General features: G+C 44.9%; 3 protein-coding genes across 5 annotated transcripts in view; 1 reads left to right on the top strand and 2 right to left on the bottom strand.

The window, feature by feature from the left end:
* Nucleotides 1-595: 595 nt before the first annotated feature.
* On the bottom strand, nt 596-11,470 carry MRPL46 (mitochondrial ribosomal protein L46). Of its 2 annotated transcripts, none has more exons than XM_036842647.1 (4): nt 11,194-11,470; nt 9,657-9,846; nt 8,724-8,897; nt 596-963 (listed from the first exon to the last, which is right to left on the bottom strand). In XM_036842647.1, the coding sequence occupies exons 1-4, from the start codon at nt 11,419-11,421 to the stop codon at nt 713-715; spliced, it is 843 nt and encodes a 280-aa protein (XP_036698542.1). In that variant the 5' UTR covers nt 11,422-11,470; the 3' UTR covers nt 596-712. The 2 variants fall into 2 exon arrangements, with proteins under 2 accessions (XP_036698542.1, XP_036698543.1); XM_036842648.1 differs by having other exon boundaries at nt 598-963; nt 11,183-11,420.
* DET1 (DET1 partner of COP1 E3 ubiquitin ligase) overlaps nt 9,790-22,641 on the bottom strand; it is a 60,371-nt gene continuing 47,519 nt past the window's right edge. The window contains exon 6 of one of the 2 annotated variants that reach the window (XR_005018703.1): nt 9,790-9,881. The gene's annotated coding sequence lies outside the window, so the exon portion shown is untranslated. Of the gene's footprint in view, nt 9,882-14,354; nt 15,095-22,641 lie in introns of those variants that run through there. The other variant, XR_005018702.1, reaches the window with a different exon arrangement.
* Nucleotides 11,544-22,094, top strand: MRPS11 (mitochondrial ribosomal protein S11). Its single transcript, XM_036842649.1, has 6 exons — nt 11,544-11,874; nt 12,007-12,135; nt 17,276-17,374; nt 19,495-19,624; nt 20,848-20,913; nt 21,678-22,094. The coding sequence occupies exons 1-6, from the start codon at nt 11,810-11,812 to the stop codon at nt 21,783-21,785; spliced, it is 597 nt and encodes a 198-aa protein (XP_036698544.1). The 5' UTR covers nt 11,544-11,809; the 3' UTR covers nt 21,786-22,094.

The raw sequence follows: 22,641 nt of genomic DNA, 5'->3' as shown, positions 1-22,641 counted from the left end.
CCTGCACCATCAGTGACCTGCACTAAGACTCAACCAATCACACCTGGCCACGACATCCAGCCACCTTTTCTAAAATGGGAGATAACAGGCTGACCCTGCTTATTTCACATGACTGTTTCAAAACATGTAAGAAGTGATTATATTCTGTTTAAATATAAAATGCTTTAAAAAAAAAAGAATGAATGAAAATAGGAAGGGAGAGAAGGAGGGAGGAAGGGAAAGGGAAGGGAAGGGAAGGAAAGCAAAGCAAAGCAAAGAAAACAAGGAAGGAGTCATTTCCTAGGCTAGATTGATATTCTCATATCAAGTAGAAAGGGAGAGAAATACAAAACAGAAAATGACTAAGAAACTACATAGCAGTAGGCTTTTTTTTTCAGGGGCCTAAAAGCTTTCACAGAACTCAAGGCTTTTAGAAGGCTGATTCACTTCCTTCCGTTCTTTCTTCCTGGGTCCATGATGCCAGTTGATTCACTAAAGTAATGCAATACTACTCAATTATGAGCATGGGAAAAAAAGGGAAAGGCAGCCTAAGAGACGGTTCTCTCTTGACAGAAAGAAGCCAGTAGTCCTCAAGAAACAAATCAACAGAGACCCACACAATGAAAAACTTGTTTATTTCTCAGAATTTAGTTTGCTGCTTGATATTCCCTGCAGAGAAGAGGCAACGCAACGTCCTTGAGGCCCGATTGCAGACCTGTCTGAGCATTGTCCATCAGAGGTCCAAGAGAAAACTCCTAACCTGGGCCAGGTATTTTGGTTTCAAATAGTCACCCAGCTCCTCCTTACTGACCCACACATGATGGCCCTTCTTCCCAGCCTCGAAAAAGTCTCCAGTTAGCAGCAGTGCTTTGAAGAAGAATATTTTGGCCCCGAGGCTGCTCTCTGTCCGCATTGCCTGGGGGAACTTGAACTTGTAGTGGCCACAGGGTGCATTTCCCAGGAACTTGGCTTCCATGTTGTTCTCTGAGAAGGGGGGAACAGAATCGGAAGATGAGGATACACCCACCTGTTTACTATGGCGCCTGAAATCATTGGGGGTCTCTGTGAGAGCCACTTCCAGCCTGAGGTAAAAGCAATCCCTGAGAGTGAGAACTAGTGTCATTCCTGAAGACCCTTGTCTCCTCTCCATCCAAAGGCTCCTGGCCCATAGGCTCCAGATTCACTGGGTCCATTCCTCATGCCAAGCTACTGCTCTCAGACTGAAATCAGCAATGCAGCCCAAGTATCACTACCTGGGAGTCAGAGCACCGAGCTTCTAGACTCAGCCCAGTCACCATCTGTTGATGAAGGACCAAGACACTTGGTATCTGTAAAGCAAAGTTCGTCAGGCTTTTAAACGCAATGCCATGTGGAAAGTATAAAAAGGACCCAATTTGACGGTTGCAGGGTGAAAACGAAAGTTAAAAGGCAAAGACAGATGGACAGACAACATCTGCAATCTACAACAATGGGTTAATAACCCCAATCCAGCATTTCAAAGGATGGGAAAATGACGGATTAATTACTAAATGGCATTGGGAGAATGGACTAGCTAAAAGGAAAAAATAAAGCTGGATCCCAACCTCACTCCTCACATCAAAATTGACACCATACAGGTCAAAGATTTAACAGTAAGTTAAAATTTTCATAAATGGTTTGTTCATTCTGGATTGATGGTTTCATGGATGTTTAATATTTTCTGAATTTTTCTGTATTTAAAAATTTTTCACAAAGAAAAAAGAAACCATAAGAGTACTATAAAAAAAAATGTGGGATATTTTCTGTATCATTTTTGAGAGGGGAAGTCCTAACCAAGACACAAAATTCAAAAATCCAAAACAGAAAAAACATTTATCTACATAAAAATTAAAATCTTTCCGCAAGGAAAAACAAAGCATACAAAAGTCACAGACAAAATGACAAACCAGGAAAAATATTTTCAACACATTCAACAAAGGAATATCTTAAGGTATAAGTAGTTCTTAGAAATCAATGAGGAAAAAAACAACTCTAAAAGAAAAATGAACCATGCATATGAACAAGAAGTTCACGTGAAAATAATTATCAATGAACTATAAACTCATAAAAAGATGCTCAGGGGCTTCCCTGGTGGCGCAGTGCTTAGGAATCTGCCTGCCAATGCAGGGGACATGGGTTCGAGCCCTGGTCTGGGAAGATCCCACATGCCGTGGAGCAGCTGGGCCCGTGAGCCACGGCTGCTGAGCCTGTGCGTCTGGAGCCTGTGCTCCGCAACGGGAGAGGCCACGACGGTGAGAGGCCCACGTACCGTGATGAAGAGTGGCCCCCGCTCGCCGCAACTGGAGAAGGCCCTCGCACAGAAACGAAGACCCAACACAGCCAAAAAAATAATTAATTAATTAATTAATTAATTTTAAAAAAAAAAGATGCTCAATCTTATTGATAATTCAAGAAGTACAAATTTATTTCTATTTGTAGAAATAAAATTTATTTCTGTTTGTACAAATTTATTTTCTATTTGATGTGTAAAACACATCATATTACCGAAGTTCAAAAACTTTGAGCTGCAACATCACTAACAATTAGAGAAATGCAAATCAAAACTACAATGAGGTATCACCTCACACAGGTTAGAATGGCCATCATCAAAAAATCTACAAACAATAAATGCTGCAGAGGGTGTGGAGAAAAGGGAACCCCTCTTGCACTGTTGGTGGGAATGTAAATTGATACAGCCACTACGGAGAACAGTATGGAGGTTCCTTAAAAAACTAAAAATAGAATTACCATATGACCCAGCAATTCCACTACTGGGCATATACCCAGAGAAAACCACAATTCAAAAAGACACATGCACCCCAATGTTCATTGCAGCACTCTTTACAATAGCCAGGTCATGGAAGCAACCTAAATGTCCACTGACAGGCAAATGGATAAAGAAGGTGTAGTACATACATACAATGGAATATTACTCAGCCATTAAAAGGAACGAAATTGGGTCATTTGTAGAGACGTGGATGGACCTAGAGACTGTCATACAGAGTGAAATAAGCCAGAAAGAGAAAAACAAATATATGTTAACACATATATGTGGAATCTAGAAAAATGGTACACATGAACCAGTTTGCAAGGCAGAGATAGAGACACAGATGTAGAGAACAAATGTATGGACACCGAGGGGAGAAAGGGGGAGTGGGATGAATTGGGAGATTGGGACTGACATATATATACACTAATATGTATAAAATAGACAGCTAATGAGAATCTGCTGTGTAGCACAGGGAACTCCACTTCGCTGTATAGCAGAAACTAACACAACATTGTAAAACAATTATACCCCAATAAAAAAAATAAGTAAATTAATTTAATTTAATTTAATAAAAAAAAAAAACTTTGAGCTGTACACTGCTTGTCAAGGATAAGGGAAAACTGAGATCTCTCAAACATACTGTGGGAGTGTAATTAGTACAAGTGCTATATTTGGCGAGAGATACCAATTTTAATTATACAAACCCTTTGATTTAGCAAATCTGCTTCTAGAATTCATCCTCCTGGATATAGTTATTTGCCCATGTGAGCACAGTGGAGTGTACACAGATGTTCACTGCACCTTTGTTTGTAAAAGCAATACACTGGTTAAACAAACTGCAGTACATACATGTATGAAATATTACACTGGCGCTGAAAGTGTAAGATACATCTTCACCTGCTGATATAGAGATATGCTTAAAAGCTGTGCATAAGAAGAGAAAGGAAGGTATGTAACCATGTATATCCCACTGTGTGGAAAAAAGGAACAGATAAAATATGTATGTGCTTGCAGTTTCTAAAAGGATACACAAAGTGTTCATGGTGATTGCCTCTAAGATGGGAAAATTACTTATTACTTCTTATAGAACTACATTTACCAGACACTGTTTGATATTTTTTTACCATATACAATGAATTGCTTTTCTCAATATTACAAACAATAACAACAGCATCAGCATTAGATGAGGAATTCATGTATGATGTGAAATCACCTATGATACAAAATGTCAGCAGTGGAGATCTGTGGGTGGTGGAATTATACTGGCATGTTTCTTTATACTTTTCTGTATTTTCCACTTAATTCAATGAATACATATTACTTTTCTATAATCTGGGGAAATGGATTAAATGTAATTAAATCAAAAAGAAAAAAACAGTTCATTACAAACATGAGCAAAGAATCTGAACAGGCGGTTCACAGAAGCAGAAATACAAATAGCCATATGAAACATATGAACATATGAAAAGATGATCAATTAGCAATCAGGAAACTGCTAATCCAAAAGAGATCATTTTTTTTTACTGATTGGACAGGCAAAAATTTTAAAGAGAGACTATTTCACATGTTGGTGAGGTCTAGACAAACAGGCACTCCTATACCCCACTCCTGAAAATGTCACATGCTATGTATGTTCTGCAGGAACTTGGGTGGCACCTATCAAAAACATAAATATGTCCATCCTTGACCATTAATTCCACCTCTAGGAATTCCATCTTGCAGAAGTACTCGGGAAGTGCACCAAAGGGGAGGAAAGGAATAGACTTTGACTGTTTTATATTTATACTTTTATACCGCTTGAGCTTTTCTTTGCCATTTTAATTATTTTATTTACGATTTTAATGCATTTGAAATAAATCAACATATTTCATTTTATATGCACCTATAAAATACTAATATATCCTTTCACACTTATTTATGGCAACGGGAATGTTCAAAGGAGAAAAGCGTGGTGCCAAGGGGAGCCCCTTTCCACGTGGTGCACAGCAGGTGGAGCTGAGCACCAGTCGTGAACATGAACGACTGACCGAGGGAAGCTAAGCATCTGAGTCCAATGATCCTGGCAAGAAACCCAGCTGCCAACTCTTGTGTGATGGCTAAGGAAACCGAGAACGCAGCAAAGTCCCCTCCCATTCCATTCTGTCTTGCTCCCTCTCCTGCAGGCCACACAGGTCGCTCTCGGGAAAGGATCAAGGGGGTGCACACTGGCTGCTGACGTTTCGTTAGCAGGTACTTACGCTGGTGGCAGAGCCAGAAAAGTGGCTGTGCACTTATACAACCAGATCATTTACTCAATAAACATTCAGTAAGTACCTACTATGTGCCAGATACTTTGCTGAGAGCTGGGATGACTGAGAGGAATAGATAGTACCTGTATTTTCAAGGGAGTCAGAACTCTGGCTGGGGAGGGACAACGTGTTAATAAACAATTAAACGGCAATGGAATACGTGAAGAGCGTCTTCTCCACTAGGACATAAGCTCCCAGGAAGCACAGGTAGCGTTCTGTTCATCACTGTGACCCCACTGCCTGGAGAGTGTCCAGCAAATCGTAGGCAGAGAGTAAATGTTTGCTGCATAAACTGAGTAAGGGCACACACAAGTGCTACGGGAGCCTAGAGGGAGGAGCAGCTCTCTCTACCCAGAAGGTTCCACCACAGAAGGTAGGATGTACTGTGCAGTCAGACTAGGGAGGAGTAAAGCATTCCAGTCAGGGACCAGCAGGTTCCAAAACAGGGATGTATGAAAAACCACATTATTCACAGGATGCAAAAGGTTTGCTAGGTTAGAACTTGGAATATACATTAATGAGTGGCAAGATGGAAGACTGATGAGCTCGGGACCAAAGCAAAAAGGATTTGTAGGCCCTGCTTGAAAGTCTGCTTTTATGGGGAATCTTTCAAGAATTTGAGGCAGAGAAGTGACAAGGGATTTGTATTTTAGAAGGCTCATTCTGGCAGCACTGAAGAGGACAACACAAAAGCAAGGGGGAACTCACTTGGCATCTACCTCAATAGTCCAGTGTAGCGGTTCTCAACCACAGTGATTCCACTCCCCACGTAATGTCTGGCAGTGTCGAGAGACATTTTTGGCTGTCACGCTAGTGGGAGTGCGGATGGGTTAGTGCTACTGGCATCTAGCAGGTAGAGGCCAGAGACATTGCTAAACATCCTACAAGGCACAGAAGCCCCCACAAAGAATTATCCCGCCTCAAATTTCAATAGTGCCAAGGCTGAGAAAATCTGGACTAGTGAGAAGTGAAAAGCCTCCCAGAAAAGCTGCAGGAATAAAGAGGGGACTATTTAGAACAGACCAGATAGGACTCAAGAACTTATGGATGTTGGAATGAGGTCAAGGATAACTCTGAGGTTTCTAGTTGGGTGAATGGGTAAGTGGTCATGCCAATAAGCAAGCCTGCAAGGACAAAAAGAGAAGCAGGCTGAGAGATTGGCAGGAGCATCAATTTTAAATGTAATAAATTCTAAAATCTCTGGGGGGGTGAGGGAGAGCACAGGGACGGCATCTGCCAGCCTCTGTCCCCGCAGGATACTTCCACAGGCCCCTAGGTGTGTGCTGAATTGGATGCCTGTTCCCCCAGGCCGATGCTTTATGTTAAACAAACAAGCCTCTTTCATAGAAAGGCTGGGTGTTTTTCAGTTGGCTGCCTCTGCACTGGGCTCTGCGGTAGAACCTAAATCACAGGTCTGTCAGGGATAACACGGATTGTCAAATACTGAACAAAATGGAGCAAAAGATGATAACCAACCATGGTATCTTCCTCAAGATGATACCAGATGGCCAAGAAATGAAAAACCTCATTTTCAAAGAGACCCAAAATTCAAAGTCAATTTTAGAAGGCAGTGGGTTACCTAGAAACAGGTTCTGCAAAACTGAGTACTTCTTCAGGATCTGAAGTATGAGCTGAGGAGAAAATCAAGTGTGGACAGACCATATTCCAGATGCGACAGAACTAAAGAAATTCCATATCATCTAAGTTCTTAGCACAACAATGCTGCTTAAAAAAAAAAAGGAGGAGGGGAGTAACTGTGCAAAGCAAAAGATTCATACTATCCAGAGGCACAAAAAAAAAAAAATCCACTTCCTGAAGAATCCATAAATTATAAGAATCAAAAATGTAGGAAAACAGGGAGGGTGGGAGGGAGGGAGATGCAAGAGGGAAGAGATATGGGAACATAAGTATATGTATAACTGATTCACTTTGTTATAAAGCAGAAACTAACACCATTGTAAAGCAATTATACGCCAATAAAGATGTTTAAAAAAAAAAAATGTAGGAAAAGAGAAAACCAGGGACTTCCCTGGTGGCATAGTGGTTAAGAATCCACCTGCCAATGCAGGGGACACAGGTTCGAGCCCTGGTCTGGGAAGATCCCACATGCCGCAGAGCAACTAAGCCCATGTGCCACAACTACTGACCCCACGTGCCACAACTACTGAGCCCGCGTGCCTAGAGCCCGTGCTCCACAACAAGAGAAGCCACCGCAATGAGAAGCCCGCACACCACAATGAAGAGTAGCCCCTGCTCACCGCAACTAGAGAAAGCCCACGCACAGCAACGAAGACCCAATGCAGCCAAAAAATTAATTAATTAATTAATTTTTTTAAAAAAGAGAGAAAACCAAACAGCTAATCCTGATCATTTTTATGACAAGAAACCATGAACAATAAATAATGAAGCTTTCAGTGTCGTAAAAACTGAAGCACCTTTTAATGTAAGTATTAATTACCAGAATCCCACTGGAACAAATAGTATCACTGGTGTTGAGTGGAGAGACAGAAATGCCTGAAGGGAAGGCGAGTAGGACCTATTAAGCCAACAGGACCCCTCATAGCTACACCCTATAATGACAAAATATTTTACAATACTGGGCCCCAAAGAAGATCTGGGCCAATTAAACCAAAAAAAAGTACTAGAATCACATATTCCTACGGAGAATGCAAAACTGTAGAAACCAGGAGGTGAATGTTTTGCACTCTGTTGGGAAGACAAGTTTTAGTGATCAGAAGCGGAAACTCTCCATCCTTCAGGTATGACAGCAGTTGTTAATTCATTGAGTACAGGAACTATGAAGAAGCCGCTTCTAAACAACATCAGGCCCATTCAAATAGGGAGATGGGAGGAAGACAGCATCTACAGCCAAACTCTTGAGCCTTGTAGAGGAGATGATGGCCAGCCAGGACGATCCACTCAGCCAACCCAGCAGCTTTACCAACCTCCCCAGGCTCAGAACGAGTATGACAAGAATCTTTGTGAAGAAACAAGCCAGTGACTAGACCTCCTACTTTCCCTTTAGAATAAAATGCAGCCACTGTGGATATTATTATTTGGAGAATGAAAAAACAGATTTTAGGGGAAAAAAAAAATCAACCCATACAAAGAATGGGAAAAAATATGGAGTCAGATAAAGCAACTACCTTTTACAAGTGAAAGAATTTTTTCTTCTGCCATCAATAAAACCAATGTGTTATTTTAAAAAAAAGAAAAGAAAATAGTTTAAAAGAAATAAAATAAAAATAAAATTTAAAAATCTCAGTGCTGGGACTTCGCTGGTGGTCCAGTGGGTAAGACTCCCCGCTCCCAACGCTGGGGGCCTGGGTTCGATCCCTGGTCAGGGAGCTAGGTCCCACATGCGTGCTGCAACTAAGAAGTCTGTATGCCGCAACTAAGAAGCCCTCATGCCACAACTAAAGATCCCACGTGCCACAACTGAGACCCAGCGCAGCCAAAATAAATATTAAAAACAAAAAAAAATCTCAGTGGCACAAAGACTCTCACTTGATCTAAGATTTTTTTCTAGCTGAAATTTTATAAATATCAAAGTTTCCATTAACCTTCCAACCTCCTACCCTTAAAGCCAGGCCCACAGTCAGCCTGCAAATCCTCAGGCTGAGTCTGAAGTGTGTCTTGTGGGGTTTAGAGGGAGGCAGAGAACTCACCTGAGAGTGTGGCCAGGGTTCGTTCAGCTGTTCGGCGGAGGGTCTCCCCGGGCTGCCACTCTGCCTGGGGCAGCATCCAAACATCCTGGTCTCCAAGCTTCTCTTTGATCAACAGAATGAGGTTCCTGTCTAGCTTCCGGTGCAGTGAGGTTCGGTCATTCTTTACATCGGCTTCTGTGAAGAAAAGAGGGGGTCACAGGAGACAAGAGAACCGTGTTCTGCCAGAACCAAGAAGATTAGAGTTTTAGAGTCCTCCTTTAAGGTAGAGCCACAACCTCTGCCCTCAAAGAACTTATAATCAAATCAGAACCCTGACCCGTCTCTTTAACCCTGACCTCTCTCAGGACAGAGTCTCACAATCTTGAGGAAACTAAAATTTAACAAGAAGAAACCAAAAGCTGAACTCCTCCTTTGAAAAGCCAAACACAAAGTACTTTGAGCCTTTGGAAAAGAAGCAATACCCAGACACTACTATTTCATTGGTCTTGACACTGTTACCGACTTAACCAGCCCCTACTTTCTCTGTTCTTCAGTCTTTATCGTGAAATAAGAATAAAAGAACTCAATGCCCTGCTTTGGGAGGGATTTCAGATAAAATACAGGAAACTAGTGGGAAACACTTAATTTCCCCCACTCTTAGTCCCAAACTAGGAGTTAAACCCAGATAACATTCCTGAGGCTTAACTGAGACAGATAAGGCTATCCCAATACCCTTACATCCCACTCAAAAATAACATAGACCTTGAAAAAATTATATTAGGGTGGATGTGAGGAACAGGGAAAAGAATTTCTTTTTCTCCCACGTGAAAGAAGTTCTATCATTTGAAATTATTTGTTACTTAAATCACAAGCAGGGGTTAAGCAAGAATCCTTTGTTTGGGAACCAGAATACCCCCCTTTTCTACCTCTAACTGGCCTGAAAAGACCACAAACCTGTTATTCGAGCTCCAGGTTTGAACTGTAGGAATTTCTGCTCCCACATGTCTTCCAAATCCTGTAACAGCAATATATTCCTCTCATCTTCCTCTTCACCATAAAGGTCGCTTTTCTTCTTTGCCAGTTGCTGGGCTTCATCCAAAGCACGAAGCTCATGGTCTGAATACAAGCTTCTCTCTACCTCGATCTGGGAAAATTAAAAGAGCAAAAATCTACCCCAAACTGGGAAAATTAAAAGGACAAAAAAAACAAAATAAAACAGAGTTACAGTGCACTTGACAGACTCAGAAGTTTACCACCCAACAGGCATACAACCAAAACACCACAGAGAAAACAGAGAAAAAAAGATCACCTGCACTTTGGGCTTGAGTTATATTTGCTAAAACATTAGAATGTGTTTGGAGGTCAAGACTGCCACAAAGAACAGAGTACTAGGACAGGCATTGCCTGCCCACTTACCTCCCTCCAGTCAGGCCAGTCTTTGATCAGAATCTCACCATGAACTTTCCTGCTTCAGGGAGTTTACAGATGCTATTCCTTCTTCCTAGAATGTTTTCCCTCATGCTCTCCTGGGAGATTCCTACTCATCCTTCAGATCTCAATTTAAATATCACTTTCTTTTTTTTTTTAAATATCACTTTCTTAAGAAAGATATTCTATGACACCTCCCATTAAAATCAAATTAATGTCCCTGTTAAACACTATTACAGTATCCTGTGTTTTCCTTTACAACACTTACCAGAGACTTCAATTCCATAATCACGTGGTTATTTGGTTACTGACTGATGCCCCCTCCACCAAATTGAAGTGCTCTGAGAACCAGAGCTATGTCTGTCTCATTCACCACTGCATGACTAGCACTTAGCAGTGTCTGTACAAAGTGTGTCCTATATGATTATCTATAAAGCGATTAATAAAATGTTTGCAAAGTAATAAGCCAAGTAAAAAGCACAGAAGTGAAGTTTTTATCTCTCAGTAGCCAAGACAAAAACGTCTCAGGTTCTGGGGAAACATAATATCCTTTAATCACTATCTATGGGGATTTAAGATCCTCATAGCCACTACACCGTTTTTGCCCATGTCTCTTCACTTGCCCCTCACACAAACAGACTTTATCACAGACATCTTACGGATGTACCCATTGCCTTTTCCTTATGCTCATCACATAACAAAGACTTTCTCCTCTCTAAACTGTCAACTACCTATGATAAGGCCTACATCCCTCTTGTTCACCACCGTATCCCCAGTATATTGACTGAAAAAGGAGAGCATCTCCAAAGAGTTGCCGACGGTAACAACAGAAAAGATCAATGAAAACGAAGTACCTTTTATTGAACGCGTACTACGTACCACAACAACCCAGTAAGGTAGGCACTATTTTGCAGGTAAGTATACTGAAGCTCACAGCAGTGAAATAACTTGCCCAAAGTCACACAAACTAATTGGTGGCGGAATCGGGATCAAACGCAAGTCAGCGTGCCTCTACTGCTTCCCCAACTGCACCTAGAAGCGACGACCCGCACCTCAATCCCACCTGCTGTAGCAGAGCCTTCATCTCTTCCTGCAATGGGGTCAGCGACTTCGAGACCAGCGGTGGTCGCTGCAGGCACAACGCGCCCAGCAAGCGCCATGGAGACGCGCTGCTCGAGGGTGCGGCCGCAAGGGCCAAACTGCGAGAACCCAGTCTACGGGTCCAGGGGCCCTCGAACCGCCGCCAGCCCCTCGCCACCCCTAATACAGTCAGCCTTACGGGCGCCGCCATCTGTCAACCTTCCCACAAGGTACCGCGGCTTCCAGCGAGGTCCTGGGCCAATCCTATATTCCCACAAGGCAGCGCGGGCACAGCATGACGGGAAGAGCTAGGTTCCCCGGAACTAGTAGAACGAACCATTCCAATACGGAGGGGTGGGCGAAGATCTCATGTTAGAAAACTAGGAAAAGGGGGGAGGATTCCCAGTGGCCACTCTCAACGATAGTTATTATACATTATTTAAATGGGAAGAAAAATCTTTAATGTATGTTATAAAAAGGAATCAGGTGACTTTTCCTCTTCACCCTCCCCCACAAGCGCTCGTGGTGCTGGCTCCGCTCCAGCCCCGCCAAGCTCCGCGGTCGCCGCGGACGGGAGCTGACTGGGGTCAACTCAAGTCATGCAGGTTGTAAGAAACGCGGGGTCTTGGCTCTTGCGGTTATGGGTTTGGCCACCGACGACCAGGTAAGAATGATTATTCCCTCCGAGCCTACGGCCACCCGCGGGAATTCGCTCCTGCCCGTGTCCCATGAGACATCTGGACTCCAGTTAGGACTCGGTTAGGCCTGGACCTCACCGAGCTTTCCTTCTCCACAGGGTCGCCGTGGCCGGAGTGCCGGCCCCCACCATCCACACTAGCGCCCAGCAGATGCAAGACGCAGCGGCCAAGCCGGAAGTTGAGAAGGCGAAGGCTCCGGCGCCAGCTCCGAGCCGCAGCAGCTTCAGGTGAGGGCCACTTAGGTCCAGCTCTCGGGAGACTGGCACCACCCTCCAGAGTCAGAGAACCAGTGAATTCCCAACTCTTTGTCACTTGCCATCTGCGGGACCTTATGCAGATTAATCTTTGAGCCTCAGCTTTTTCGTCTAAAAGTGGAAATAACGCCGGAAGAGGTTGTAAGGATCAAATGAGATGAGCTTTGGCACAAAATGAATGCTCATGAACATTTGATGAATGAATGAGTGAACGTCGAAGTTGTATAGTAAATATCACCTTTGTTTCCCTCTGGGATCACGTCAGACTAACAACCTTCCCTGGGTCTCGGACACAAAAGGGGGCGGGGATGGGTGGCTACACTAGGGTGTAAGTTATTATGCACTTTTTTGAGTTGGTCTAAGGTCCAGGGTGGTTTTTGTGCTTAGCCCCAGCGACTGGCAACTTGCTTTCCACAGTGCCACTGCCTCTTTGTGCTACTTGTACTTCACTGTATTTAACAAACCTTTTCTAAGAACCTGCTTGGTGCCAGGCACCGTGCTAGGTGCTGGGGATACAAATGCAGAAGATCATTCCTCCCCACAAGTAGTTCACAGTCTACCACGGAAGACAAACATACAAATGTTTTCACCATAATCTGACCAGTGGTATATTGGAGGTAAGAGATGGTTGTTTTGAAGTATGAAAGAGTGTCTGACTCCAGAGGAAATCAGGCAAGAGTGCCAAGAAAATAATGTGAAGCTAAGAACTGAACTGAATGGGAGTTCAGCTGGAAAAGATGAAAGGTCGTTTTAGGCAAACTAACAGTCTGTGTAAGGCATGCATTGTGAAAGAACGCAGTGTATTCAAGTGTATGTGTGATGGCAGATGAGGCCAGCAGGGTGAGAAGGAATCCGAATGCTGAGGGTCTTATCTGTAACACTGGGGCTTTTACGCAGTCCCCACTGTAGGCAGTGGGGAGCTGCCAAAGGAATTTAAGCCAAGATTCTGTTACAGTCACTCAGCAATGTCAGGCACTGTTCAAGGTGTTGGGGATGCATCGGTGACCAAACACACAAAAGTCCCTGCCCCCATAGAACTTAAATTCGAGTGGATAGGGGACAGTATATAGAAAACAAGAAAAACAAGTACGACAGATTGTAGGAGTGTGTCTAGTGTCTGAGAGCAGCAGCAAGAAGGCCAACGTGGAGTGATTAAAAACAGGAGGTGGGGGCTTCCCTGGTGGCGCAGTGGTTGAGAATCTGCCTGCCAATGCAGGGGATATGGGTTCGAGCCCTGGTCTGGGAAGATCCCACATGCCGCGGAGCAACTAGGCCCGTGAGCCACAACTACTGAGCCTGCGCGTCTGGAGCCTGTGCTCCGCGACAAGAGAGGCCGCGATAGTGAGAGGCCCGCGCACCGCGATAAAGAGTGGCCCCCACTTGCTGCAACTAGAGAAAGCCCTCGCACAGAAACGAAGACCCAACACAGCCATAAATAAATAAATACACCCAAAGTTAAAAAAAAAAAAACAAACAGGAGGTGGGGGCAGGAGGGCAAAGAGGTGCAGCAGGCATGCAGGGCTATATCCTGTCGGCCTTGTGGGCCATCGTGAGGACTTCAGCTTATTCTCTGAGTGAAGTGGGAAGTCACTGGAGAATTCTGAACGGAGGATTGACATGATCCTGCTTACATCTTAAAGGGTCCCTTTGGCCACTGTGTTGAGATTGAACTGTAGGGAAGCGAGGATGGAAGGTGGGAGAAGTCTTCTAAGCAGCTAAAAAACTACTCAAGTAATCTAGGTGAGAAATGATGCTGGCCTGGACCAGAGTAGCAGCTGTGGAGGTAGTATAAATGGTCAGACTGATACACATAGAAGATGACCAACAGGATTTGTTCATGTAAGATGTGCAAAAAGGAGAGGACTGAAGGAGCACTCTAAAATCTTTGGCCTAAACAACTGGAAAGACAGAGTTGTCATGAAGACGGGGGAGACTGCAGGAGCTTGGATTTGGGTGGTTAAGTTTGAGATGCTTCATTAACATCCAAGTGGAGATACAATATTGACTATTAGAAATGGAGTTCAGGGGACAGATCTGGGCTAGAGGTATACATTTGGAAGACTCATCATATAGATGATTTTTTGTTTGTTTTGGGTTTTTTTTGCCACAAGGCTTATGGGATTTTAGTTCCCCGACCAGGGATCGAACCCAGGGCCCCCTGGCAGTGAGAGCACCGAGTCCTAACCACTGGACCACCAGGGAAGTCCCTAGATGATATTTAAAACCATAAGATACAAGATCATCAAGAGAGAAAGGGTAAACAAAGAGAAGAAGAGGTCCAAGGACAGAACCCTGGAGCCTCTGGCATTTAGAGATTTGGGAGATGAGGAAAGATCAGCAAAAGAGAAAGAAGAAACCTCCAGAGAAGTACTAAGAAAACCTGGAGGGTTCTGTTTTTTTTTTAATGTGGTTCAAAGGCAGAGAGATTAGCTATATCAAATGCTACTGATATGATAGGTCCATAGACTGATGACAGAATTGCTTATTGGACTTAACATTGTGAGTTGGTTGGTGACCTTGACTAGAGCATTTTTGGTGGAGGTATGAGGGGCTAAGGTCTGAGTGGCATGGGTTCAAGGAGAATAGAAGACAGGAAGAAACAGCAGGTATGGTCATTTCTTTGAGAGGGAATATAGAAATGGGCAGGTGCTAAAGGAGGCTTTAGGATCAAGAGGTTTTTGTTTGTTTTTAGGTTGGGGAAATGACCACATGTTTTGCTGATGGGAATGATGCAGTAGAGAGGGGAAAGAATGAGGATGCCGGACTGCTGTCCTTGAGGGGCTAACACACAAGTGGAGCATCATAACAGGAGAGAAGGCAGAGACTGTGGGCACAGATGTTTGGTAGTGGGAGCTGGAAGAGCCTCTGATTGCTTCTATTTCTCTGTGAAGGTCATCAGCGGGCAGTGAGGAAGCAGGAAGGAGTTGGAGGTCTGAGGGGATAAAAGACGGTACAAAATAGTCATCCAGGACAGTGAAAGGGTAATTGAACTGTGGATGCGCTGTATGATTGCCAGCAATGAGGGCCCACTGGATGTTAGAAGTCATTAAAGTAAAGCAGCGGTTCTCAGCCTGGGGCGGCTGTGCCTCCAAGGGGACTTTTAGCGATGTTTGAAGACATTTTTGGTTGTCACAACTTGAGGGACAATGTCTAGTTGGGTAGAGGCCAGGGATGTTGCTAAACACCCCACAGTGTGCAGGACAGCCCCCCCTCAGAGAATTCTCTTGCCCAAAATGTCAGTAGTACTGAGGTCAAGAAACTGTGACAGAGAGAGAGACAGACAGTAGGTACTACTGCACTACTGTGTATTTTTCTCTACCCAACTGTGCAGGCTATTTTCAGTCCTCGTCAGCCATTTGCAAGAGATGCCGTGTGCGCGGGCCTGGTTTGAGGATGGTATGAAGAGGCAGCAGACCAGCGCCAGAAAGCTTTGTCCTTCCTGTTTCTGGGCTGCCTCGGGGTGAACCACTTGTTCGTTTGTACATTGGACCTGGGAGGCTTAAAAGCTTGATCTTGTCTGCGCCTTCAGTTAAATGGTTCAAGCTCCAAATCCTTCCTAGTTCAAAAATCTTGGCCTATATAAAAGGCATTATGCTGGTATGTTCAGACTTTAGAAGGCTTAAGTTTTTGACCCACAAGTCCATAGGGGAAATTATCAATGGGGAAATGGTAATGTTTTAAATATGAATGTCATCTCAGAGCCTCGTCCACATTCTACCTCAGTGCAGGCTGATAAGCTGGCAACCTGCTGAGATGCTAAATCATCTCTAAGATCAGGCCAAGCAGGAAAGAATACACTTGCAGCTCTTGAATACCACTGTGCTACTGTTTTGTTTTTTTTAAATCTCTCTAGGAAAGCCAGTCAGGAGGATAATGCTCAGATAATAGTGTATTCTCTAAATCAGAACCCATTGTAGTTCAGGTGGCTGAGGGGGTACAAACACTGATCTGATCTGTACATGTAGGCAGGGTGCAGCAGCAGGTTTGCTCGAGTCTAGAATAAAAAAAAAGCGCAGGTGGTGAGCAGAGCTCTGAACCAGGGTAGAGCCCGTCGACCCAAGGCCTGGCTTCCCTTGTTAACCCTGTTCCCCTATTTGTACTCAGTTTCTCCACCTGAAAATGAAGAGTCCTGACCGAGAGACAGCCAGAGGACAGATCGGACTGAGATAGAGAGGGGTCTTGAACTCGACGTGATGTCTAGGCCAGTGTGCTAAACCCTGAGTTCACATTCTGACTCACTTGGGCTACTTCAGAAATGGATTCTCAGGCCCCATCCAGAAGTCTGGGGTGGAGTGTAAGCAAGAATCACATGATCCAGCTGTTCAGCCAGCATGGACAGCCGCTGGTCTAGGATAGGGCTTGGCAAGTTGGCCCCTACCCAGATCTGGCCAGTTTCCTGTTTTTTATTGGACAGTAGTCACACCTATTAACTTACTGTTGTCTGTAGCTGTTTTTGCACCACAGTGACAAAGTTGAGTAGTTGCAACAGAAACTTTACGGCCAGCAAAACCTAAAATATTTACTATCTGGCCCTTTACAGAAAAAGTTTGCTGACCTCTATTCCAGGGAATACTGGATTTTTTTTTTATAATAATGATTTTTATAAGTATTATTAAGATAATTTTGTCTTTTTTTATTAAGATAATTTTGTCATATCAATATGATATGAAAAATCATATTGTTTGTACAAACGAACAATAATATAGTCAAGATATCTGTGGTTGATAAAACAAGAAATAGAGGTTCGACTTTATTTTTTTAAATGCAGAAAGAGTAGCTTATAGAGGACTGGAAAGAGTGATCTGATTATACTAGAAGGGACAGGGAAAGATGGGGAGCATGGATTAAATTCTCTTTCCTCCCAGCAGAAAGTCACTAGCTGTGTCTAGAGTCAACAACTCAGGAAACGGCTGCTGAAGCACCGTGTTCACAGATGTGGCAGCAGCGCCAGAAGGGTTGGGGGCAGTGACCTCAGGAGCAGGTTGAGGCAGAGAGCTGCTGTCTTTTATTATGAGTTTGTACTGTTGGCTTTTTTTAAACCTTGTAATTTTGTTTTTAATTAAAAAAAAAAAAATCAGGACAACCTTACCTAAAATTTTTCTTCTAATTGCAGCATTTACCCTCCAATTCCAGGACAAGAGAGCTCTCTGAGGTGGGCAGGAAAGAAATTTGAGGAGATCCCAATCGCACACATCAAAGCATCGTACAACAAGTAAGCAGGGAAGGGAGCACCTGGTAGGGCTAGAGTGGGCTTCTTTCCCCTTCAGAGGGGGCGGGCAAGTCAGGCTGCCACGTTCTGCACGCAGACGCTGATGCAGAGGTCCCCCGGGCTCCCTCCTGGTTTGGGGAGACCACCTCTCTCTTTATATAGTTTATTCAGATTTCATGAAAATGTGAACTAGGTTAGGCATATCACATTCATAAGATTTCATTGCTGTCCTTGGGAATTGTATTTCCTGGTTCTGCTCAAGAGTTGGAGAAAAGTATATTTTAGGGCCAGAAAGTCCCTCTGTGAAAGTATTTGTTAAGTGTTAGTACTGGGGATGGGTGATTAATAAATGAGAGAGATTATTTCAGAATATATGATTTACTAACAAACTAAGCAAAATGGAAACCTCCAAATAAGAGTTGCTTTAAAGTACTCGCTTTGGGCCACCGTGCACCGACCTCTGCCTTTGTAGGGCTGCACAAGGTTGGAAGACTAGCGTTCTGTGTGGCTTTCAGACAGTGCTGGGTAAGTTCCCAACTGTGTGTTGGCAACGGAAACCTTGCTGACGTCAGTAACATCTTTGCACACCAGCCCCCACTTGGAGATGGGATTGGTGTTTGGTCAACAGTCGCCTATGAAGCAATTTAGAGAACAATACAAGAGACTGTTGGTAGTCAGGGCTAGAGGGTAGGCACAGGCGAGGTGCCATAGGATGCATTTCAGCTTTCATCTGGTAAGCTCGGAATGAGAGCCCCTGGATTTTCCTCTCTTCTCAGGCTGCTAAGGACACAGGTAAGCTCTCTTTGTTCGTTTGCTTTTCTAAAGGTCTGTGGCCCACTCTGTAGATCTCTGTTGAGGTTGTCTCAGGGACAAGCCATTCTCTTGTCTATTTCTACTCTGTTCAGTGTAGAAAACCCAAGAAGCCCTGGTAGGGAAATGGCAGCCGTAGCCAGGCCAACAGCAAGTGGCCTGAGCCCAGGGCCAGCTCCAGCAGGTCTCCCCATAACCACTCTCCACTTCCCTCTGTGGTGAGTTCTCAGGGAGCTCTTCAGACCAGGAGACTGGGCAGTGATCAAGAGGGAAATGGAAAGCATGTCTAAGGATTTCTTGAAGTTATTCTTAATTTTAATTTAACTTGTTAAAGAGTCCTTATCTTTTAGAGATATATACTGAAATATTTACAGATGAAATGATGGGTCTAAGATTTGCTTCAAAATAATCCATTAGTTAGGGGATAGAGGGGAGTAGAAACAGGGTTTATAGGTGAAACCAAATTGGATATGAGTTAATAATTGTTGAAGCTGAATGGTGAGTCCATGGGAGTTCAGACATTATTCTATCCACTCTTGTGTATATTTGAAACTTTACCAATGAAAAATCATTAAAAATTACCTGATGTGAAAATCTGATTTCTTAGGGGAAAAAAAAGAAGCCAGAAAGGACCCTGAATCTAATTTAAAACACTGGCTACAGGGAAGATACTAGGAGGAAAATATGCCACCTTTCCTCTGGATGACACTTAGCACCCTCAGATTATGGAGCTCCTGTTAGTCAGCTCAGACCACTATAACAAAATACCACAAACTGGGTGGCTTAAACAGCATTTATTTCTCACAGTTCTGAGGCTGCAAGTCAGAGATCAGTGTGCCAGCAGGATCGGGTTCTAGTGACAGCTCTTCCAAGTTGCAGATGGCTGGCTTCTCGTTGTGTCCTCACATGCTGGAAGAGGGAGCTCTCTGGGGTCCCTTTTATAAGGCACTAATCCAGTTTATAAGGGCTCCACCCTCATGACCTAATCATCTCCCAATGGCCCCACCTCCCAATACCTTCACATTAGGGGTTAGAATTTCAACATGGATTTAGGGGGCGGAGCCCAAACATTCCATGCATAATGGCTGTCTTTAGATTATACGACTTGTCAGTTTTTAGTGAGGTTTAGGGGTTGATTCTGACCTTTCCTGGCACCTCCTACAGGAGTTCAAAAAACACTCATCTGATAAGCTCAGAGTGAAAGCAGCTAACGGTCTTTTTCTTTCACACTCGGGCTTGTCTGGGCATGGGTTAGCGCTCTCTTACTCCCCTGAAGAGCCATTATATTCTGTACACCTCCCCTCCTTTCCCAGCACACAGATCCAGGTAGTCTCTGCCGCCCACCAGCCCCTTGCCCGCGCTTCCTGTGGCACGGAGGGGTTTCAGAATGCCAAGAAGGGCACGGGCATTGCAGCGCAAACAGCGGGCATAGCTGCCGCGGTGGTAAGTGTGTGTTCCTTCCGGCTCCCTCTGCTGGGCTCCACTTTCTGCATGGCTGATCACTGGCAGGAAAATTGTCCTTGAGGCGGCTACCCTAACATTGGGGGTGGTTTGAAGAGGTGTGTGTGAAAAGGCTTCTCTTTTCTCTTTCTCTCAGCTTCAGTAGAAGTGAAACACTCGGTTCATTCTAGAAGAGGCAGGAGCCAGGTGCTGAAGGCTCACCGAAGCCTCCTGGATTTAAAGACCAGTGCGGTGGGTGGGGTGTGGTTGTGGTAACGGTCCATCTGGAGGAGGGGTGGCATGTGAAGACTCTCCTGCAGTACCAGAGGGAGCGTGAACTGTTGCGGACCTTTCTAGAAGCAAGGTGGCAGTGAGCTGCAGCTGGTGTATTTATTCAGTATCTACTATACGCCAGACACTTTACGTTCATTATCTTGAATCCTCAGAAGACCCTCGGTATTGCCCACATTTTTAAGAGTCATTTGGGATTCAGGGTGTGTGGCTTGCTCAGAGCCATGCAGCCAGTCCAGTTCTCTGAAGTGACCCCACCAGGTCTGGGACCAGGGCCTGGGCACTGTCTGCTACCACACAGGCCTCACAAAGGTTCACTGCCAAACCAGGAGTATCTCTGGAAGGAAAACCTTGACCTTCAGACAAAGCTTGATGCCCCAAAATACTGATTGCTATGTATCAGTGATCATCAAAACATACTAAATGGCCACCAATGGGCAGGTTTATACCCTTAAAAGAAATATGTCAGTGTTAACGGTGGCTTCTGCATGGTGGGTTGAGTGACCTGTGTGTTTTCCAGACTTTCTGCAATAAACTACCTTTATAAACAAGAAAGAAAATTTTAACTATAACTAAAGATTAAAATGATAAGATAACACTTTCTAAGAGGGTACTGAGGCTTAGCCTTGGAGTCCAGGGCACCTTATGGTCTGAAATTCTGCATTTATCCACCTGGGGAAAATCTGAGCGATATTTAGAAGTCTCCACTAGGTGGCAGTGCTGTCCTGGGCAGAAAGAGATCCCAGCTGACTGCTGGTGTCTGTCCTGCACCTCGGCCATCTGCTCTTTGCTTCCTTCCGTGTCTTCTGCCTGTTTACATATGTGGGTACTTGTTCCATGGAGCTCATAACCCTGTTGCTCCAGGTGGCAGTAGCAAAGGGCTTGGATGTCGCACTTCTCTCTCAGAGTACTAACCACTTGCTGCTTCTCTCCAGAAAGCTACCGGGAAGGGTGTGACCCACGTCCGAGTTGTGGTGAAAGGCCTGGGGCCAGGGCGCTTGGTAAGTGACCTCGCTTCTTCACAGCCCAGCATGTGTGCTTGCTTCTTCAGTTAGTGAGAGAAACGGGGGTGAGAGCAGAGGAGGGAGAGTGGACCCTGTAGTGGATTTCCCTAACGGCTTGAAGTTTCTTTCCATTGCCTCTAATCTACTAAGCTTCTCAAAGCAAGCCCTGATCCCTTAGTTTCAATTCATCAGACACTTACGGAGTGCCTGCTGTGTGCCAGGCACTGGGAACAGAAAGGTGGCCCCTGGGGGACTGTCACAAATGGGTCCCTCAGTACAGACTAGTGAGTGCAGTGGTAAAGCTTGTGCCCAGGGTGCTGGGAGCCTGTTGGGTGTGATCAGGAAAGTGTCCCCAAAGAGGTGACATCTCTACTGATTTTTTGAGAATGACGAGGGACTAACCAGGTATGCGTATGGGATTGGGGGTGGGGGGATCATTCCAGGCAGAGGAAACTACAAAAGCATAATGCTTAAGATGCGTTGAGATTTACAGCAGTCTTTGTTCTTAGATTGTAAAGCGCAAGGTGGGACGTGGCAGGTGGGATTGGAGATGTGGGCGGCGTTGAGGGCTTGGTGAAGGGGTTGGTAGGGAGAGCTCTGTGAGGGCATCACGTTGGGACTGTAGATATCAGAGCCAGTGAGCTTTCTCATCCCTACGCCGCCCCCCCCCACCCCCGACCGGTTCCTCTCCGAGCCCTGTCTGGACACACTGGGCCATCGTTTCTGGGACCGTGCCATCCTGCTATTCCTTCTCCTTCCAGTCTGCCATCAAGGGACTGACCATGGGGGGCCTGGAAGTGATCTCAATCACAGACAACACCCCCATCCCGCACAACGGCTGCCGCCCCAGGAAGGCTCGGAGGCTGTGAGGGGCAGGAAGCCTGCACCTGAACCTGACCTCTAGTCCCGCCTCCCGCTGGACCTCATGGAAAGCACACTGTCAGAGCTCTCTCCAGGGAGGGCTTGTTAGAGACCCTTCAGGCAGTAAGGGAGAGCTCTGCCTCCTTATGTGATGGCCTTTGCTTGTTCCTTCGACTGGAGACCAGTTTGCCCAGAAGTGACACCATGCCTCTCTTGGACAGGAAGGGAGCTACAGGGGCAGCTGTGGCCCAGACTCCAACCAGTAAATGCTGCAGCTGCTCTGAAAAAAATAAAAATATCTCCACCATCTGTAGTAATTTGTGGGTTTTTTTGCTTCCAGCGTTGCAAACAGTAACCTCCCACTTCCTCCTGAAAATGAGATTGTGAATTGAGGTGAGACCCTCGATGGAAGGATTAAGATGTAAATGTGGGCCGCCAAGTACCAGGCACCTTCCTCTTTGGTTTCACATATTTCCTTTTCAGCCCCTTAACCAAGGTTTCCAGAGCTCATTAGCAACTTTTCTTACTAACTTGTAATTTGGCCCCAAATTGAGAGCTTTGTGCCTCCTCCCTCTGGAGCATTCTGATAGCAGGTTTCACTGTTAGCAGGCGTGTCTGAAGTTAGTTAGCCCTAACAATACGGGAGAGTGGTCCTACAATCGGGTTCCCTTAAGTGTGAACCATCAGAGACTCCCCACAGTCAAGGCTGCGTTACACACTCCGTGGGTGTCAGCAGCCCCAACACCCGAGACTGCATGACCCTAAAGGAGGGAGGGTGGAGCGGTATAAACAGGGTTCTCTAGAAGTTAGGGGAGATGGAGGGATGGGCGAGAGCAGAGCCCAAATTGAGACGTGCAGGAAAGC

The sequence above is a fragment of the Balaenoptera musculus genome, chromosome 2 (genome assembly GCF_009873245.2).
Source record: "Balaenoptera musculus isolate JJ_BM4_2016_0621 chromosome 2, mBalMus1.pri.v3, whole genome shotgun sequence".
NCBI lineage: Eukaryota > Metazoa > Chordata > Mammalia > Artiodactyla > Balaenopteridae > Balaenoptera > Balaenoptera musculus.
Note: the sequence above shows the minus strand (reverse complement) of the source record. Positions and strands in the feature narration are given on the sequence as shown.

What these genes read in the sequence shown, in the direction of transcription:
- MRPL46 (XM_036842647.1), bottom strand. Translation starts at nt 11,421, where the DNA reads ATGGCGGCGCCCGTAAGGCTGACTGTATTAGGGGTGGCGAGGGGCTGG. An exon ending in TGAAGGCTCTGCTACAGCAG is followed by an intron (nt 9,847 to 11,193) that starts GTGGGATTGAGG and finishes TAATTTTCCCAG; the next exon opens with ATCGAGGTAGAGAGAAGCTT. An exon ending in ACCTGGAGCTCGAATAACAG is followed by an intron (nt 8,898 to 9,656) that starts GTTTGTGGTCTT and finishes TTTTCTTCACAG; the next exon opens with AAGCCGATGTAAAGAATGAC.
- MRPS11 (XM_036842649.1), top strand. Translation starts at nt 11,810, where the DNA reads ATGCAGGTTGTAAGAAACGCGGGGTCTTGGCTCTTGCGGTTATGGGTT. An exon ending in ATCAAAGCATCGTACAACAA is followed by an intron (nt 17,375 to 19,494) that starts GTAAGCAGGGAA and finishes CTCCTTTCCCAG; the next exon opens with CACACAGATCCAGGTAGTCT. An exon ending in GCCTGGGGCCAGGGCGCTTG is followed by an intron (nt 20,914 to 21,677) that starts GTAAGTGACCTC and finishes TTCTCCTTCCAG; the next exon opens with TCTGCCATCAAGGGACTGAC.